At 45.7% G+C, this 20,832-nt stretch overlaps 1 protein-coding gene across 3 annotated transcripts in view; it reads left to right on the top strand.

Annotated features, from left to right (window-relative positions):
• CORO2B (coronin 2B) overlaps positions 1-20,832 on the top strand; it is a 72,416-nt gene that overhangs the window by 31,906 nt on the left and 19,678 nt on the right. The window contains exons 2-4 of one of the 3 annotated variants that reach the window (XM_061594847.1): positions 136-336; positions 14,346-14,426; positions 19,086-19,202. In XM_061594847.1, the coding sequence (XP_061450831.1) occupies positions 136-336; positions 14,346-14,426; positions 19,086-19,202 (399 nt within the window). Of the gene's footprint in view, positions 1-135; positions 337-14,345; positions 14,427-16,918; positions 17,028-19,085; positions 19,203-20,832 lie in introns of those variants that run through there. The other 2 variants (XM_061594848.1, XM_061594849.1) reach the window with 2 other exon arrangements.

Raw genomic sequence — 20,832 nt, 5'->3', positions numbered from 1 at the left:
GGCTCTCAGGGCGGTGTACAACAGGATAAAACCACATTTAAAACCAGCGCATTAAGTGTAGGAGCCTAAGATGTCATTTGTAGAAGGTGGCATTGCTTAAAAACAACCACCACCCTCTGTGTGTTTACCTGGCAGATGTCATGGCGGCCGCAGTATCGCAGCTCCAAGTTTCGAAATGTCTATGGCAAAGTGGCCAGCCGAGAACACTGCTTCGATGGGATTCCAATCACCAAGAACGTCCATGACAACCATTTCTGTGCAGTGAATGTGAAATTCCTTGCCATAGTAACAGAAAGTGCTGGTGGGGGCTCCTTTCTTGTCATTCCACTGGAACAAGTAAGTGACTCTTTGTTTGTAGTATTCTGGTGCTTGTTGTTGTTGTTGCTGCTGTTGCAGTTGTTGTTATTACAAGCCTTTGTTCGGTCCAGTTCCACTTGGGGGACATTTTCTTTGTTTTGTCTTACATGCTCCAGCTAATGCCAACAGTAACTCAGGCAGAGAATCTTTCTCCTTGTGAAAACTGGGACCAGTATCTTGAAGACAGAGCATCTGGAAGGGGAGGGGGTTGCATCCCTACTTTTCCCTGCAAATAATTGCACATGCTGACTTTCCTCTGTGGGATTTCCCTAAGATGCTTATGTGAATTTTAAACATTAAACGTGAATGTCTGGGTCATAAAAATTTAAGCACTAAGCATTTTAAGTGACTTTCCGGAAATGGGCCTGGGGGAGGATGCAGGGGCATCTGTCAGTCACGTTCATTTATGGCCCAAGGCTCTCAGGCAACAGGTGACTTGTTCACAATATTTGAAGCAGCAGTTAGCAGAGGTCAGGGTGTGGCCTGCAGCCAGGAGGACAGATGAACTTGGTTGCAATCGGACTTGATTCCCTTCCCATGTAAAAGTGCTGCCTGTCTCCATGCATTCTGTGAAGGAGAGATTGATGCTTTGAATTGGAACTATACTTATCCATAATCCGTGTGTGTGTGTGTGTGTGTGTGTGAGAGAGAGAGAGAGAGAGAGAGAGAGAGATCCCTAAGCCTAGAGCTGATAATCCAGTCTGACTCCAATGGCTGGTCTGGATATATAAATGGCCAAATGAAGATCTGGAGGGCATGTTCTCCAGTGCAGGTTTTTTTTTTTTTAAATCCTCTAACTGTCCCACTTCAGCCACGACTTAGGTCATTTCCAGATGACCTCTTTATTGAACAGTCACCCTGACTTGTTTACACAAGATTTGCAAGAAGGCTGGGTGACGTCTGCTTATTAATCTTTCATTCTGATTTGTTTGCAGGGAACTTATATGACATTAAATCAAACATGTGTTATTCTACACTTTCCAGGTCATTTTCCCGTCATTTTCCTTATTGCAAAAAGGTCTGATTTGGGGGAAGGGAGAGGGAGGGACAGGCTTGTTGTGCAAGAACATCAAATCAGCTTTTAATTGTGCCACTTGAATTTTCTGGTATGTGACTGCATATCACCTGAAAGTGGTGATTGTCTGGAAGTGCCCTAGGACATTTTCCAGGCTTCTGTCCTGGTGAAAGCCCCACCCTCCAAACACCCCCAGCTTCAGACGCTTTGCTCTCTTCCTTGTTTTGTACAAAACATTTTCTCATGTGTCTGGCAGCTCATGCTGGAGCCCAGGAGAGGCAATTGGATGGCCCTGTGGCTGTTCCCAGCAGGATGTTTGTTGTGGGATCTGTGCAGTTCACACCAAGCTTTGCAAGTGTTTTGCAGCATCCATTCAACACTGCCAGCATCAAAATGCCATCCTGCATTTTCCCCTATTTAATCAGGATTTATCCTTGCTGTGGAGAATCCAATGTTAAAAAAAGCTGTTTCCAACAACCTCTTTGTGATACCTGAATGACGTGTTTGCCGTATGAAGCCCCAGTCTGGAAGCACCTTAAATCTTTGCCACTGCATTAGTTGTATCAGCTAGTCCAGCCTTTCCCAACCGGTGTGCCTCCAGATGTTGTTGAACCACAACTCCCATCAGTCTCAGCCAGCATTGCCAATGGCTGAGGCTGATGGGAGTTGTGGTCCAACAACATCTGGAGGCACACTGGTTGGGAAAGGCTGAGCTAGTCGGTCAGTCAGTCTGGTTTTTATTATTAAAGCCAGTGGCCATCACAATTTAAGGCCATGTACACATTCCCATTTATTCTACATCCAGTTCACTCCCACCACTGGTATGGGAAGTGGTATATGCACAACACTACCCACAATCCATATATATCCTGTTGTTCCTTATGAAATGCCTTGTTTTGATGCATTTCCCCCTAAACCAGCTTCAGTACAAATTGAGAAAAAGAATGATCTAGCTGCACATTAAAGCAGCAATGTGTACACATCCTAACTCACCAAAGAAGAAGAAGACAATCCAAGAGTAAGAGCCCCTCAGGCAGGGATGGGGTAGAAATGCAATGGGCATTTAAAGCTGAATTTATGAAATGTATCAAATTTCTGAAACAACATGAGAACAGAAACGCAGCCATCCTTTGAAATTTGCACTTGTCCAAATTTTCCAATGCAGTTCTCCAACCAAGCAATGTTTACAAAAATGCATCTGTTAATGGGAAATGTGCATAAAATGAATATATTAGTAAACATACTTTATATTAGGAGAAATTGCTTGCAAAAATATGTATATTCATCTACTCTGCATACAAAAATGTATTTATTAGGATAAGTTTGCCCTAAAATGCTGACAAATTTTCATGATGACTTTTTAAAAAAGAAATTGCAAACATTTGTAGAAACATGAAGAAGTGAATGTGAGACCGGAAAGAGGAGAAGCTGAGAAGACTAAACTGACAAATCTTTCCATCGCTGCCTCCGAGTGACCTGTGTATTCATCATTCATCCTGATTTGCGTGCACAAAGCTTACATGGTTAGATTTTAGCTTACATGGAGGTTCGATTTTGCTTTGCACAAAGCTTACATGGAGGCTAGATTACATCCAGTCTTTATTGAGCATTTGTTCTGATTTTTTTTCAGGGCAGTTATACAACAATGAGCATTCAATCTGCATTCATCCTGATTTGTTTTTGGGGTGTTTAGACATCCTTCATCCTGCATTTTGCCATCATTTTCCAAACAGCAAAAAATGCAGGTTTTTTAAAAGTGGATTTCTTGCACCAGGGCAACAGAGTATTTTAACTCACTTTAAAAGTGCAAACCCAAAGTTCTGGTATGTTTCTGAACCAGTGGCAGGTGGTGGCTCCATGTTAGCGGTGCAGTTGAATCCGCTCCAGGTTTTAGTCTGAAGTTTCAAGGACCTCTCCAAGGTGCTTCAGCAGATTCCACTGCCTCGTTGACATGGAGCCAAGAGCCGCCACGCTTCTGAATCACTCCCACAAAACATCGGCAGTCTGGAGGCAGTCTGAGTTAAACACATAACATTTCAGAAATGCAAGTTGTCAAAACTTAAAATGGTAAAGGCTTCCCCTAAATAATTTAGACTTTAAAAAATCCCCCTGGCGGTCAACATGGTTTCTGGTCAAAAAATGTAGTCCATAACTTTCTCACTGCTAGTGTGTATAAAGCTACCCTGTAGGTAATAAGGGTGGCTACCTTGGTCAGCAACTGTTTGATTTTGAAATCATCTGAATGACCACCTAACACATTGTGGAGCGAATGTGTTACTTTAAATCAGCCATGCTGGCTGGGGCTGATGGGAACTGTGGCCCACCAGGCTAGGGAAGGCTGATGCCTTCCATCACTGAGGCCCCTTTTGACATCTGGAGCCTCCGGTGTGCATGAACTTTTAATTTCCACCGTAAACTCATGACACACTTGAGTCTGGATGGTGCGAGCCAGGGTCAGCGCCAGGCGTGACTGGGCACCTGAACCACAGCCCATACCAGGCCCTCAGCACTGTACACCCAACACTCCCTCACGACACTGGCAGTGTGGGGCTTGAATAGGCCTGCCCACCCATCTGCTCCATCTACCTCTCACATCAGTGTGCGCTGCACACGCATGCCTGCCACCAACCAAGATGGCAGCGGGGGCGTTGCCCCTTTAGGGCTATCCCTACTGTCATCTTGGGTGATTTATTTATTTATTTATTGCATTTGTACACCACCCCACAGCCAAAGCTCTCTGGGCGGTTTACAACAATTAAAAACATTAAAAACAAATATACAAATTTAAAAACACATTTTTAAAAAGCAATATAAAAAACACATGTTAAAATGCCTGGGAGAAGAGGAAAGTCTTGACGTGGTGCTGAAAAGATAACAGTGTTGGCGCCAGGCACACCTCGTCAAGAAGATAATTCCATAATTTGGGGGCCACCACTGAGAAGGCCCTCTCCCTTGTTGCATCCTCTGAGCTTCCCTCAAAGTAGGCACTCGGAGGAGGGTCTTTGATGTTGAGCTTAGTGTACGGGTGGGTTTGTGTCGGGAGAGGCAATTTTATTGAAGCCGCCCTGAGTGCCCTGTTTCGGGGTAGAAGGACAGGAGAGAAATATTTTAAATAAATAAATAAATAAATTTGTGAAATGTTGGAGGGAATGGGGTTGCTGAAGTCCCTTGGAGAAGGGCCATAGCTTAATGGTTGCTTTATATGAAGAAAGTCTCCGATTCCATCCCTGGTATCTCTGGGTAGGGTTAGGACCGTCCCCTGCCTCAAAACCTGAACCAACGCTGCCAGTCAGTGTAGGGAGTGGTGAGCTAGATGGGCCAGTGGGTCTGACTTGGCATAGGCAGCTTTCTTGGTCCCTGCAGGTGGGTCAGACTGGGGGCTCGCCTTGATGCATTTCCATAAGTAACGGGTGGGTTGGTTAGAACAAAACAGGATCGGATTCGTTTCTTTGCAATCAGCTGGAGTCTTTTGAAATGAACAGCCCCCTAATTAATATGCTTCTATATTTAGCAGAAATAAATTAAGGTAGCCTAGAAACTACCCAGAGGAGCAGCTTCAACTCAGGAGTCTTCACATCCTTGGCGTTCTATTCTTGCTGGCTTTTATTAAAATGACTTTCACCCACCATCCAGTACATTGCATTCTCTCGGGGGACATATGTTCCCCTGCTGGCAGATCAGAAATCTTAGCTACATGTGATAAAAACCTGCTTCCCTGTTCTTACAAGAAGCCAAAAATCCTCCCACTCAGCACGCTGCAAGCCAGCTACAAAAAAAGTGGGCAGGAGGAGAGCCGCATGAGAAATCTGGGAGAGAATATGTGATCTGCAAGAGACTGCCAGTTCCTGAATACCAGCCTGGCCAGTGACAAGGATAGAGAGAAAGTAGATCATGAACCTATTGGCTAGATCTCTGGAGGAGATTGGTGAGGGTTTCTGAGAGGGCTTCCAGACTGTCACTATTTTGGGGATTCAATAACATATTGGTACATTCAGGTTGCAAAATTATAGTTGACCGGGAGGCCTTGCGCAACAAATCCGCTCTCCCCATGCCCCCATGGACTTGTTGCGATAAGGAAAGTGACAAGAAAATCCACTGGAACGTGTGGGATGATGCTTGCTTTGATGCAACATCATCTGACCTCCCTGCAAACAAATCAGAATGAATGTCCATTAAATAGCCAGCTTTATCTGTAGAAATAGGAGAGTTTTTAGGATCTGATAAAATGTGCATCATGTTCCTTACTAGCCCAAAGGTGTGGGATCTCCTGATTATCAGGATGGATGCTTTGTTCTAACAGCAAGGAGTTAACAACAAAAGATGCTGAAGTGCTGGGGGGGGCAGAATTTGTCTGGGTGGTGTTAATAACTCTGGAGTTGAGATTCAGTGGCAAAAGGACAAGGGGAGCAGCTCTCAGCCACAGCTCAGATACATTTTCTTGGTTTTGGAATATTAATAAGAACCGCGCTGTGCCTCACAATTAACACACTGATTGTACTTCCCTCCATCTGTAGTCAGTTCAATTAAAGAAGGCAACTTAGGAAGAGATTCATCTGGGGAGTTATTTGGGGAAATGAAACAGGCCTTTATGCTTAGGAAAGCTGGCCGGGGGGGGGGGGAGAACTGTGCCAAGTTTGAGAGGGCCGTAGGGAAGGGTCCTCCCGGAGGGCTCCTATGCCACCCAGCTTTTCTCTTCCCTGCCATGGCTGTTTCATTTCCTGCCCCACCTGCTCTGCCCTGCCTCAAGTTACTAGTTCTCCATGAGTGTGATTTCCCATTTACTCTCGGTCCCGTGCCCTCTCTGCTGCTGATAGAACTTGTTAGTTTCACTGCCACCATCAGAAGCCAAAGCAACAGCCTCTGGTTGTTTAACCTCCCCTTAGAGATGATGGTGTCGTTGAGATCCCTCTGGATAATTTCGCTGGGATATCTTTTCCACCTAACTTTAGGCAAAGGATCCAATTCTGTGGAAATCCCTCTGGGCTACTGGGCTAGAACAGTTTCAACCCAGGAGAGCTTTTTGCCCTTTTTTTGCAGGAAAACACCTAGTAAGTAAATCGGCATGTAAAACAATGGAACACCACACATCAGATATTTTTTAAAAGGATAAAAGTGCTAGTATGTGCTTCTACTAAAACTACCAAATAAATGAGCAAAATGATTATATTTCATGAGATCATGAGCAAAGATGGAAAAATAAATGCAACAAAAACTTAAAATAAAATGCTCCTGTTCTCCTGTTTCCTATATTCTCCCCAAGATGATCTTATAGTGCATGGGCAAATTTACCTTGGCTGCTAGACCATGCCCAGGGATTGGGGGCCTGAGTGCCCAGCGCCCTCCCATGCACTCACCTAGGTACTTCTATGCATCCTTAGGAATTCCTGCTGTGTATTGTGACATCCCTGTCCTGAATGGTGTGCATTTCAGAAGTGGGCATATCTCTCCCTGCTATCAACTGACTTCACCTCTATTCTGCTGGAAGATTTTGGTAGATTCTTTCTAGATTCCTAGCTTGTAGCACTTGGGAATGATGGCCACAATGATTTATCAAATTATGAGACCTCCAGTTGGTGCTGCTGGCTGAGGTGAAGTCACATGAAACTTGCTTGGAGTTTGGTGTTAAGTGAACTAGCTCCAGAGCATCGGCAGAGTGCAAACCAAAAAGTAACCGTTAACAATAACCCACCCACTCCCAGTTTTCTGTGAGCTGAAATGCATTTTACCATACTTGCTAATATCACCTTTGGGGTAGGGATGTGGACTGGATTCATAAAGGCAACTATTTGGGCACACTGAGGAAGTATCTCTGAATATTTGTACACGTAGAAGGAAATGACATCGCACTGGGCTCATTTAGCCACTCTGCATGGGGATCAAAGCACAAAGGAGTCAATCATATTTGGCCCTTAATTTCTACTTTTAAAAACTGGGAATCACAAACCATTTGGTTCATTGTGCAACTTGTTGCCCCAATGCAGAGTCTGGTTGCAGACTATTCTTTCTTTATTAATTATTTTATTTCTATCCCTCCCTTCCTCCCAGCAGGAGCCCAGGGCGGCAATGCCCCATTTGGGGTTCTGGAGCAGTGTTTAAGGAAGGCTCATAAACACTTCACCAGTAGCAGACAGCAAGTCAACAGAGGCTATGTGCAGCTAAAAAGTCACGGTCACTTATTGTGAGGCCTTCCTTTATGCATTTGTTGCTTTGATTGTTTCATGCTTGCATTTTTAGTTTTTGATTAATGCTATGAAAAGCTAATGGTGGAAAGCATCTATTTCTGCCCAGCTGAGTCACTGGAGAGGACACTGCTTTGCATTTATACTGTGTTCCTGGCTTGAGGCAAGCTAAGGCTGCATACGCACCATGCATTTAAAGCACATGACTTCCACAAAAGAGTCCTGGGACCTGTAGATTGTTATGGGTGCTTGGAATTGTAGCTCTGTGAGGGGTAAACTGCAGTTCCCAGGATTCTTGGCTGTGTGCGGAACGCACTTTAAATGTGCTTTAAGTGTATGGTGCATGTACACAGCCTAATTTTGTGTCATTGTGGTGGAGAGGAGGAGTGAGGAAGGGCTGTTGCAACCTGAAGGCCCCAGGTCCAGTCCTGGGAGTGTCCTCTGTCTGAAATGCTGCACAGCCACTGCCAGTCAGTCTAGACTTTACTTAGCTGGATGCACCAGACTCCACATAAAGCCGTTTCCTGCATTCCTGGTGTGTATCCTAACAGCTTAAACATGCCTGCTACTTGCCTCGGATCAAAATCTTCACCCCCTCTTTTCAGGGACGCCTTGATATAGAGCTTTGCCCACATACCCAAAATGTCTTAATCATCTGGCAAATTCTGGTCTTGGAATCAGTGTTTTGGAGCCCTGGCGAGTTCTGAAAGGAGTGCCCAAATCTGCAATTATATATATGCACTATCTGCAGAGTGTTTGACCTCTTCCGTCCTGTTTTAGTGTGTGTAGGCAGGGCTATTAATAACACATCCAGATGGGATTATATTTGCTACAAACTGAGTCAAATTTGGTGCACCAGCATAACAGTTCTGATCTAGAATGTTCCGTATCTCTACCTCCCTTTAAGACATGCTGGCTTGTGTGCACATTCAGACATCAGGGGTTCCTTGTCCTTCTGCTTATAAAAGCAAAGTTGAGGGTGTGAATGGACCCCCTACGCCAGAAGACCAAAGAACCCAGAGCAAGTCACTCCACACAGCCATGTAGCCTGAAAGGGACAGCAATTCTTCTTTAGAAAAACAGACTGAGGGCAGCTTAAGAGGTCGTTGTGAGAGGGAAGGCAACCAGACAGAGAAACGTTCTGCAAATTAAAATATTTTAGGCAGCAGCATGCAAAATAGGACAGGGTCTGCCCAGAGTATGTAGGCAGGATGACTGATGAGTGAAGATCCATTAGAGTGATGTGAGCAAACCCACGCAAGGGGCCCAGGGCCAGGAATGGGAGGAAGGTGTGCATTTTCAACCATAATTCTTTATGCAAGAGCCTCTTTCTGTCAAGTTGCCATCCAGGTAATAGAGGAAGGTTGTTTTAACTACTTTGCAAGGTACAGTTTCTCTGTGCCAAGTGATGCCAAAGATACTGTCTCTTCCCCTCCCTCCACACCTCGGTTTCCATAGCAGCGTTTAAAATTTAGAAGTATGAAATGGGTACCCAGAACGGTTGTCACTGTGGAAAGAAAGAGAGAAAGAAATCCTGGCTGTTCAGTGGTGGCATTTTATATTCAACAGTTTTAGTCTCCTCCTCGTCAGAGAAGCCCTAGCCTGTGTTCAAGGTGTTGGACAAACCATTGCTGTAGAGATGTAATGATAATAATTAACATAATGAAGCATTGGGTTGCAAGCCATGTGGGGAGCATTAGCACGCTTTACAGGGGTCACCAACTTTTTTGGGCTTGTGGGCACATTTGGATTTTGGAGAGAGTGCTGTGGGCACACACACACCCAGTTCCTTCTCACTCCCCCCCCCCCAGGTCACATTCTCTTCTCAGCCTGAAAGGAAGAAAGCGCTTGCACATGTTGCTTTCCCAAAGGACCTGCGTAAAAGCCAGATCCAGCATGGATCCTCTTGAATTTGCATGATTTAACCCCCCCCTGCAAAAAAACCCCACCATGCAATTCAAGCTTCTGACTGCTGCTGAGAGCAACTGAGCTCTGTGGGATAAGCTGGGTGCTCCTTCTGAGAAGCAAGACTCTTGTGGGCCTGGCTAAGCATCACACACACACCAAAACAGAAACAGGTGTTGGGGTCTTTTAAAGCTAAAAATAGAGATAGGTAACACTTCCAATCTCGTCTGTGTTGTAATAAGTCTCTTCATGAGGAGCAGTCGGCAGTTACCTCCTGTGCAGCTAGTAGTAGAAGGTTGGTATTGGGGGCCGGCACCAAGGGTCAGCCAGTTTGGGCATCCTCAAAGGGTCCATTCCCCAGCAGCCCCCCCCCCGGACCTGCTGCTCCTCTTCACCACGGCAACCTGCTCCCCTCCCCGCCTCTGGCTCTTTTTCAGACAAAGGTGGAGGTGAGAAGGAGCGGAAGATGTCACTGCCTTCCTGCTTGCCCTTTGGCTCTTTGCCTGGTGAGCAAGCAGGCGGCAGCAATAAGGAGGAAGAGGAGGGAGAGCAGCGGCAGGTGAATAATGGCAGTGAGGAGGGAGACTCGTGAAGGAAGAGGACTCATAGAGGTTTCCTAGACCACAAAGAGTCAGTGCACAGTCTGTGTGGTGCAGTGGTTAGAGTGTCAGACTAGGACCTGGGGGAGCAGGGTTCACACCCCCACTCAGCCACAAAGCTTGCTGGGTGACCTTGGGCCAGTCACTGCCTCTCGGCCTAGCCTACCTCACAAGGTTGTTGTGAGGATAAAACGGGGAAGTGGAGAACCATATATGCCTCCTTGATCTTACAGGACAGGTTGCATATATAAATCAGATTAGATAGATAGATAGATAGATAGATAGATAGATAGATAGATAGATAGATAGATAGATAGATAGATAGATAGATAGATAGATAGATAGACAGACAGACAGACAGACAGACAGACAGACAGATAGAGCTGGCATTGACTGGAATTATAGCAAGCTACAAACGGCAGTTTTGTGGGATCTGGATGTTATCCAGTCCAGTGCCTCTATGTTTGATCAGCTTCCCCCATGGGGAAGGGGGTGAACTGCCATCCCATGGCTCAGGGCTGGGGATCTTTCTTCAGCCTGAGGCCTGCATTTCCTTCTTGGCAACCTTAAGAATGTAAGCAGAGCCCTGAAGCTGGATCCGACCCATCTAGTTTGGCATCCTGTTCTCACAGTGGCCAACCAGATGCCCATAATGGGAAGCCCGCAAGCAGGACCTGAGTGCAAGAGCAACTGTCTCCCCTCCTGTGATTTCCAGTAACAGGCATTTGGAAGCATACCGCCTCTGTCCGTGCCTAATCCTTTTTGAAATCCATCCAAGTTGGAGGCCAGCCACTGCCTCTTGTGGGGGCAAGTTCCATAGTTTAACTCTGCACTGCATGAAGAAGCCTTTTCTTTTGACAGTCCTGAATCTTCCAGCATTCCGCTTCATCAGATGTCCACGAGCTCCAGTGTTGTGAGAGGGAGAAAAACTTCTCTCTCTCCACTTTCTCCACGCCCTGCATAATTTTATACGCTTCTGTCATGTCGCCTCTGACTCGCCTTTCTTCTAAGCTAAAAAGCCCCAAATGCTGCAACTTTCCCCCATAGGGGTTGCTCCATCCCCTTGATCATTCTGCTTGCCATTTTCTGAACCTCCTGGGGCTACATGGGCAGGGCAGGAGGCAGAAGCGGGCAGAGCAACGTGCCGCGGGCCAGCTCCTCATACGACGCACATGGTGCTCTTTCCTCCATCCGGACATGCAGGAGGCATCAAGGATGCATCCCAGCCAGGCAGAGACACTCAATGAGGGTGCCAAGCAAGGCTGGCGCAGGTCTTGGCCTAGGGAGAGGGTGTGTGCTGCGGGGAATGTCCCAAGGGCCAGACAGAGAGCTTTGGAGGGCCACATTTGGCCCTCGGCACTAAGGTTCCCCACCCCAATGGGACTTCACCTCGGAAGGCGAGCTTGTTTCCAAAAGGAAATGAGGGGAATTTGGGAATGTCATCTCAGCGTGCCACTGGCATTTGCCCGTCAGGTTCCCTGTTCCATGTCTCTGTGGCTGCTTCTTACTCCCGAGATGCGCCCTGGGTCTCCTGCGGTGTCAGCCTGGCCAAGAGGCTTTCCTTGGGGAGGGTCAGGGAGGGACACCATGACACTGCGCTGGGATGGGCATGACCTTTCCTGCAGGGAAGGGGGGAGGCTCTTCCTTCTGGAGCCCGTTCCTGTAATTCAACAAAGGCCAAGTGTTTGCAGCACAGCTGCTGAGAAAATGAAGCTCTATCCGAGCAGTCCTCCAATTGCTGCTGGGGCTTTATATAAAAAGAGGCTACAAAGGCAGAAAATGTTTGACATACGCTCCCTCCCCCTCCAAATCTGAGAAAAATAGAAAGACATTTAAAGCAGAAAAAAAAGCCCCACACACCAACCCTAAGTCAGCCTTCACCAACTTGGTGCCCTCCTGATGCTTGGGGCTACCACTCTTATCAGTCCCAGACATCCGAAAACATCTAAAGGCCTGTTCTGAACTGTGGGTTCAGTCAGACATGGGATGGGCATCGGGAGCGAAAGGCTGCTTCTGGTGCATCCGTTCCAACATGCACATGTGAATCTAGCCTCCAAAAACAGGGTAGTTTTTCCCACAGCAGGCAAAATCTCGCCCCCCTCCCACTTACACACCCTACGTATCTACCTTCCCCTCTTGCAATTAGACCAGTGGTTTGTCACATAATGTGCTGCGTCTAATCATACAAAGACAAGGGACCACATAATCTCTGGGGTGTTCTTAAATGAAAGGGCTTTCCCTGTGGTGGCACCCCACTTAAGGAACACATTCCTCTGGAAGTACACCAGGCGGACACATTTTTTTTGACATTTCAGTGTCTGGCTAAGCCCTTTTTATTTGCTCTGGCATTTTTTAAGACACTAGTCCACAGCTAGGTAGTTTTAACTCTGTATCTTGACCTGCTCTTATTTATTTAATGTGGGCATATACGGTGGTTTTAAAACTGTGGAAGCCGCCTTGAGATCTGTGGATGACGGGTCAGCTAAAAATGCTCTGAAACAAACAAGCACATGCTTGTGTTTAACTAAAGAGGTGTCACGTTTCCTGCAATGGGTCTGGAGAGAGAAGTCTCCAGAGGGAGACTAGGTTTGGGGGAGAAATTAGATTCAGTTGGCATTTAAAGGCAAACCTACCTAATCCATACTTTACGAAATAATGTGTGAATTGAAACAGCCTTTGTTTGACATTTGCACTTCTCTGAATGTTGTTAATGCAGCTCTCCAGCCAAGGAATGTGTACAAAAATGCCCATATTAGGGTAAAGTACAGATAGGAATGCATATACTGGTGACAAAATTGTATGTTATTAGGGGAAATTGCTTTGCAAAAATGTGTGTATTAAGAGAAAAAAGGGGGATGATTTTTTGTGATAAATTGCAAACTGAAGTGAAAATGTGGAGAATTGAATTTAAGATTGGGAAACTGAGGGAAACCAACTTGCCCTGGTTCTAGCCCAACCCCTTTTAAAAAACCCATGTCAAGATCACTCTTTTTTTAGTCAAATGTACTCTGAGACGTGTGGGTGCAATTGCTCAAATTCAGCAATGGGGGAAATTAAGAGGAAGGAACGCATGTAAAGGAAAGCAAGACAGAGAAATTGAGTGAAACGTGGCAAAGGGAGTGGCTGGTGAAGGCACACCCTCTTTCTTTCTCTGTAGCTCCACTACAATTGAAGGCCTTGTTCTAAATGAAGCAGTCTAAAGCGATTCCTCCTGGGTGTGCCAAGGAAATCAGCCTGACATGTTCCATGAGCCACAGTTTCCGTCGCCTGCTGACATTGGGCTGCTTCCATTGCTGGTTTGATCCTAAGAGAATGTGAAAAGAGAAGTGGAACATAAGAAGGGCTCTGCTGGATCAGACCAAAGGGGGCCCATCTAGTTCAGTAGCCGATCTAGTTCTAATGGGCTGCAGTTTCCCATTACTTCCAAACACAGGAAACTGTGGTTTTCCAAACTCTGGTTAGTTAACATCAGAACATAAGAAAAGGCTGCCTGCAGGATCAGCATCCTGTTCCCACAGTGGCCAACCAGGTGTCCATCATGGGAAGCCCACAAAAAAGACCTGAGCGCCACAGCAAGGCACTCCGCACTTGTGATTCCCAGCAAATGGCACTCAGAGGCATCCTGCCTCTGACAGTGGAGGGAAAACATGTCATAGAGAAAGGGCATCTTTGGGGGGGCTGATATTTATTAGGGTTGTAACAACAGCATCTTTCCAACCTGTGGAAAGGTGGCTTGCGCTATAGGTCAGCTATGGCTAACTCCCAGTTTAGGGACCTCATTTAGGCACCCAAGCAGATTCTCCTCTCCTTTCCTAAGACTTCACCAAGTTCCAATTATTTCAGGGGCAATCCTTCATTCGTTGGCGATCACTCGTGGCTGAGTAAGATTGTCTTCCAAGATAATTTGGTTGCTGTTTCTGATGCACAAACTCAGGAGGAGTGGCTGGTCCCTCCATAGAGATCCCTGTGCCATCTGCATGGGAAGTAACAAAGCCATCTCTCTGCCTACAAAGGCTCCAGGATGAATGGGCTACTATTTATGTATTTATTGAAGTATTTCTATACTGCCATATCAAAAATTTAAGGTTTTTTTTACAATATTAAAACATAAAGCACCACTTAAAAAATAAAAGTACAGATAATCATTAAAGTAAATCAAGAACTCGAGTATAATGTGATCACTTTCCCCCAGAGTTCCCATAACTGCCGCTTCATCCACTAAGTCATCTCTATTAGTTAGAATCAAGTCAAGGATAGCTGATCGTCTAGTTCCTTCTCCACTTTCTGTAGGAGAAAGTCATCTCCAACACAAGTCAGGAATTTCTTGGAGGGACCAGGTTTGGCAGAATTTGTCTCCCAACAGATATCAAGGTAATTGAAGTCCCCAATTACTATTACATCATGCCTCCTTGAAAAATTGGCAACTTGCTTTTCAAAGGTTCATCCCCGTCCTGTGAAAGGTTGGCCCATGGGCATGGGGTGGGGAGATTACCCACTGAGCAAAAAAGGTGCAACAAATCCACCTTTTTTAAAAGGACTTTTTGCGGCTTGGAAGGTGATGGGGAAATTATTGAAAAGTGTGGGATGAACACATGATTAGCAGGAAGACAAATAAATACCCCACAAACAAAGAACAAACGCTCAGTAAAGGCGGGATAAAATGTATCTTCTGCATGAGCTTTGTAGGAACAAATCAAGTTGAATGCTCAGTAAACAGGTTGCCTGGAGGAGCCTTTCACATCTAGGTTGGCCTTAATTCTGCTGCTCTCTGCAAGGAGCTGAAGGAGAAGCTGAGAGTCATCTTGCATCTTGCAAGTCATCTTGCAACGGCTTCTGTCTGTCCCCTGCCAGACGAGGCAATAATGCTTCCAAGCCAGGAACAAGCAGCACAGAGCAACAGACGGGAGGGAGCGAGGAAGGGAAGAAATGGGTGTGAGGGTTTGCTCTCCTTTTGCTGATACGAGGCAGGAGAGAGGAAAAAGTTCTCCCCTTTGCAGCGGCAATTGGACCCCAAAGGACACATGGAAAATAATGTGGCAGGGCTGGCAGCCAAGCAATGGTTTGCTTTCCAGCAATGGCTCCCCCTGCCCCTGCCAAGTTGGTACTGCAGGAAGTGGAAATGAGGCGGTCCCGCCTTGTCAATCAGGGATCAGAGCATCCAAGTACACAATGGTCCAATCTTCTTTTTCTGGGAGCAGTAGAGATATGTGCATTAACGAAAGCAAAGTGCAGGAAGGACTGTAGCTCCGTGGTACAGCATCTGCTCTGCATGCAGAAGGCTTCAGGTTCCATCCCCAGCATCTCCGGGTAGGGCTGGGAATGTCACCTCCTGAAACCCTGAAGGACCGCTACCTGCCAGTGTGGACAATACTGAGCTAGATGACTTGGTGTCAGGCAGCTTCCTACATTCCTAAAACGATCCGCACTCTGTAGCCAGAATCAATTTGTAAAATTCAATACATGTGCTTTGTTTTCTCTCTCTCTTTTTGCTTCCATTTCAAACAACAGAATGAAATTTCACAGGGATAAGTGCAAAGTTCTGCACCTAGGAAAAAGAAACCAAATGCACAGTTATAAGATGGGGGATACTTGGCTCAGCAATACTACATGTGAGAAGGATCTTGGAAATGTTGTTGATCACAAGCTGAATATGAGCCAACAGTGTCATGTGGCTGCAAAAAAGGCAAATGCTGTCTTAGGCTGCATAAACAGAAGTATAGTTTCCAAATCGCATGAAGTATTAGTGCTCCTCTATTTGGCATTGGTTAAGCCTCATCTTGAGTATTGTGTCTAGTACTGGTCTCCGCACTTCAAAAAGGATGCAGACAAACTGGAACAGGTTTAGAGGAGGGCAACAAGGATGATCAGGGGACTGGAAACAAAGGCCTGCAAGGAGAGACTGAAAGAAAGGGGCATGTTTAGCCTTGAGAAGAGAAGACTGAGGGGAGATAGGATAGCACTCTTCAAGTACATGAAAGGTTGCCACACAGAGGAGGGCCGGGATCTCTTCTCGATCGTCCCAGAGTGCAGGACATGGAATAATGGGCTCAAGTTACAGGAAGGAAGCCAGATTTCAGCTGCACATCAGGAAAATCTTCCTAGCTGTGAGAGCAGTACCACAATGGAGCCAATGACCTAGGGAGATGGTGGGCTCTCCAACACTGGAGGTATTAAAGAGGCAGCTGGACAGGTACCTGTTGGATTCCTGCATTGAACAGGGGGATGGACATGATGGCCTTATAGACTCCTTACAACTCTATGATTCTAGGTCTCCCCTCCCCCCCAAAATAACATGTTATTAGCTTGTTAGTGAAAGGAGTGCCAGAGGGCAATGGAGGCCGGGAAGGTCACAGAAATATTGCCAGCTTTGTCTTCCTGCAACATTGCAGTCTGGTAACTTGTTTAATTCTGTTTGAAACGAAAGTGGAATTCTGCACGAAGTAGCAAACGCTCACTACACCTGTGGGGACCTGTGGAATAGGCACAGATCATCTGCCCATGTCCTTCAGGAGAGTCTTCCAAGAGGAAAGAGGGTCCTTCCTGGCTGGGGCTTGGAGCGAGGCTGCACTCCAGAGGCACCAGGCACAGCAGGCCACGAGGCAGAAGGCTAATCCCTAGCCTCCTGTGTGACCTTGAATGCCTCATTTTAGGAGTGAAAAGGTGGGACAAAGGCTGCAGAGAAGGAAAAGCGCCAACAGACATCCTGCTACCAGCTGCAGGCAGCTATTTAAATCTCTGCTTTGATCAGCTGGGCTCTGCTGCACTACCGTGAAAAAAGTGGCCAAAACAAGGACCTTCCCCCTCTTCCTGGTTTTTGCATTTCCTACATCCATCTAAAAACTGGGTGAGAAGGCTCAGTAAAGGCTCTCTCCCATTGTCCCCTTGATGGTCCCAGCCCAGTCTCACCCCTGCAACAGTACCTCTCAGTCTGCAGCTCCTCCTTATAAGGTCCAGGCGGGGGGCTGGGGCAAGGTAGGCGGAAAAACTTGCCCCTTGATGGTCTCAGCACAGTCTCACTCCTGCCGCAGTGCACGGATGAGGGAATGGGCACATAATGCACTTAAAAAGCCAGGCTCACCCGTGAGATAGACAGCAGTGGAGCCTGGTTATTTTCAAGTATGTCGTGCAGAGGGGTGGGGGTAGGGGTGGGGGAACCAGCCATTTACTGACTGAACAGAGGTGGGTTTGGATCTGCGACTCCAAAGATGTTAAATTTTGCCTTCGATTCGATGGGGTGGCTTCAAAAGGTCACCCTTGTAGGCAGTTTATCACCTGTTGGGTGCGAGTGAGAAATCCAAGATCTTTGCGGAGATAAAGATTGCATTTTGTACTAGATACACTCAACAGTTTAGAAATAATTTTCTCCTGATCTGTTTTACAAAGAAGCTTTCTTGGAAAGGTTGACAGACCTTGAACTGCAGGTTGCTTTTGCCCTCTCTTTTAAAGATAACAACAACAAACAACAACAACAACAACAATAACAATACTACAAAGGAATGTAATTCAGGATTCAGTGAAAACATGACTGGCCTTTTTCTGATTGTAACAGGAATGGCAGCTGTTCAAAGGTGCGAGCCACTTTAAGGATGCCTGAGAGCACCATCTGCTGGTGAAAATCTTGTTTAAACTACCCTTTTGAAATACTTTTTTCATTATTCATTTAGCTGGATTTTAATATTCAGGCAAATAATCCAGTTTAATGTGTATTAAATCTCTCTTCTCTTCTCTTATTTATTTATTTATTTATTTATTTATTAAATCAGGCTTGGACTTGTTTTGAAATCAGCGTCAGTCCAACTTTCCTCTGCAGTCAGATGACCCATTCTTAAAATACCTTCATTGTAGTATGTTGCTAATGTGGCTATTTGATTTTATTTAAACATTTTATTTATTTATTTATTGCATTTCGATCCCACCTTTTGTCCAAGGTGGCATATGTGGTTTTCCTCCCTCTCATTTTGTCTTCACAGCAAAGCTACAAATAAATGCTAGTAATAATAATAATAATAATAATAATAACAACAACAACAACAACAACTCTGCAGATGCCAGTAAAGACAATGGGAAGAAGTGCGGATGCTGGCAAAGCAAATGCATGTTCAGAAGCCTCCGCCAGCCTGTTTTGGACTACAATTCCCACTCGCCGCATGGTGCTGGGGCTGACGGGAGTTGGTGTCCGTCCAAAGCATCTGGAGGGCACCAGGCTGGCAAAGGCTGGCTTAGAGTACGGCAAGAAGGGATTAAGAAAGTGTCCCTGGGAGTTTGCAGGTGGGGTTTTGACGTTCAATGGATGCCGCCCACCAGCAATTGGAGGCAGGACATTGCCTGAGCTGCTGGGGAGGTCTGCCCACGTACTTGTCCTGTCTGTCGTGGCCTCTAGACCGAGGGAGAGTTCTCTGCGAAAGGGCTGGCATAGACCAGATATAAAAGCTATATGGTTAGTGGCAACTATTGGCAAAACCTCCATGTTCAGAGGTAGTGTACCTCTAGTTGGCAGGCTTTAGGGACAAACAACAAGGGTGGCTGATAACTCTCTGTTAATAGCACTTTGCTGTGTTTGCAGACAGTGTTGGACTGGTCTGACCTTTGGTTTGATCTAGCAAGGCTGTTCTGAAACTTAAGCTGGTGACATTTCCATGCAAAGATTCTTAAGCTTGTAACATTTCTGTGCAAAGATTTCTAAAACTTTTGAAGTGACTTCTCCAGTGATCTTAATATTTTCAGTTTCTTCTGAGACGCCAAGTTTTCACGCCAGGACTTCAGGAAAACAATGTGCTGTTATATTACAAGATCTCCTCTAAGGATTCTAGAGTGGAAGTTACATTCTCATCTCATTATCAAATTAGAGATTTTTAAAAGGAATTCTTTGACTACCTTCAATAATAACAACAATAATGCTTCTAAATCACAATGCTTTCTTGGTTCACAAATGACTCTCTGTTAATAGCAAGCCACACTTAAAACATTTATACTTTAATTATGAAAAGGTTAAAACTTGCTAATCCTGTGATCCTTGATCTGTTTTTACAGACTGGCCGGATTGAGCCAAACTACCCCAAAGTTTGTGGCCATCAGGGCAATGTACTTGACATCAAGTGGAACCCATTTGTTGAAAACATAATTGCATCCTGCTCCGAAGACACCTCAGTAAGTAGAAAGCATCAGAGTGAGTTCCTTTGGGGAGACGAGGGGAATTCAAAACAAGAAAGGAATTAAATGGAGGCCTTTTCAAAATAGGTTTTATTTTGCAGATATATTCTGCAACCTGTCCTTGCTACAACAATAGTGCTTATGTGGTGAATTTATACTGGACTGTCCTCACGTCATTCTGGACTCTGGAGGAGCACTCTTGTGCTACAGCATAACAGAAGTGAGGCATTTTTGGTACAGGAAGTTCAAGGCTATCAGCAGGAAATTATGGGGCATGCATTGGAAATGAAGCCGTATGACTGTCCTGAAACGCTTGCCAATGCAAATAGTATTGAAGCGGGATCGTGTATAACTGTCCTGATATCATCGTGAGCACAAATAATCATGAATGCACAATGAACAGGACATTTGGAGGGGCCCTGGGTGGGCATTTGGTATGGAAGTGTCAGGCTTCCTTCATGCACTTTTTACAGGGTGTCCAGGTGACGCGGTCACCCCCTCCTTGTGTTTCCCCAGAGATTCTTCTGCCTTTTATTGGATCACAGACGGTCTTTCCAGGGTGAGACTTAATATCACCAATGGGCTGTTCAGATATTGTGAGTGAGCTATTGGCGACAGATTTTTTTTTTAAAGTCTTACTAGAATTTCCATGGAAAGGATCAATCCAAATTAAATGGGGGTATGGAGGATACAGGCTGGCACTTAGACGCCAACAGCATTGTGTGGATGCTGTGAGAAACTTGCAAGCACATGGAGCATCCAGCCCACAAGCAACATCTATCTGACATTTTTTGGGGGGAGGGGAATGGACCAGTAGTGCAATCTCTGGTCTTTACAGCTAAGGTGTCCAAGACATGTCCAGCGATATATCAGGAAGAGGAACCCATCACGGCTCAGCACCCCTTCATGATAATATTTCCAGGGGGTGGTATTTTATCACCTGGTTAATTTCTTTGGTCAGTGTTTAAGTTAGCACTAAAATGCTTCTCCCTCTCTCTCCCTCCCTGTCTCATATATAAAAGAGTTTTATTGTGCTAATTACATTGAAGAGCTGCTCCCTTTCCAGTGCTGTTTAATCAGCACGCTTGTTGTCATTTTCAGTTTAAAACTCCTGACCTCAGACTCTTCTTATCTAACAACGGAACACTTTTCTTTCACAACAGAATAACACAAAGTAGATCCTGCAATCCTGGGGTCTTTGGGGATTTCTTGGGCTATGAACACACTAGTTGCCAGATCAAAGCATTTCCATTAGCGGAGGGCGAATGGGTTGATCTGCCAATCAGTTGAGAAGTCTCTTTGAAGCTGAATTTTTTTTGGAAAAAGCACAATCAAGCTGCTCCCACCAGGCTTTACAGTGAAAAGGGGAAGGGTGCCCCCATTTTCAGAAGAGAGAGATGGAGACGCACTGGGACCGGCAGAACCGGGCGTGTGCTTCTACCCTGAGCTGGTGCCTTTATTTTGACCTCTTCACCAGGTGCAGAGCTTGGGAAAATTACTTTTTTGAACTACAACTCCCATCAGCCCAATCCAGTGGCAGTGCTGCCTGGAGCTGATGGGAGTTGTAGTTCAATAAAGTAACTTTCCCAAGCTCTGGGGTGGGCCCCTATAATGCACCCCTTCCCCA

This window comes from Rhineura floridana, chromosome 14, assembly GCF_030035675.1.
Source record: "Rhineura floridana isolate rRhiFlo1 chromosome 14, rRhiFlo1.hap2, whole genome shotgun sequence".
Lineage (NCBI taxonomy): Eukaryota > Metazoa > Chordata > Lepidosauria > Squamata > Rhineuridae > Rhineura > Rhineura floridana.
This window is presented reverse-complemented; position numbering and strand designations above follow the sequence as displayed.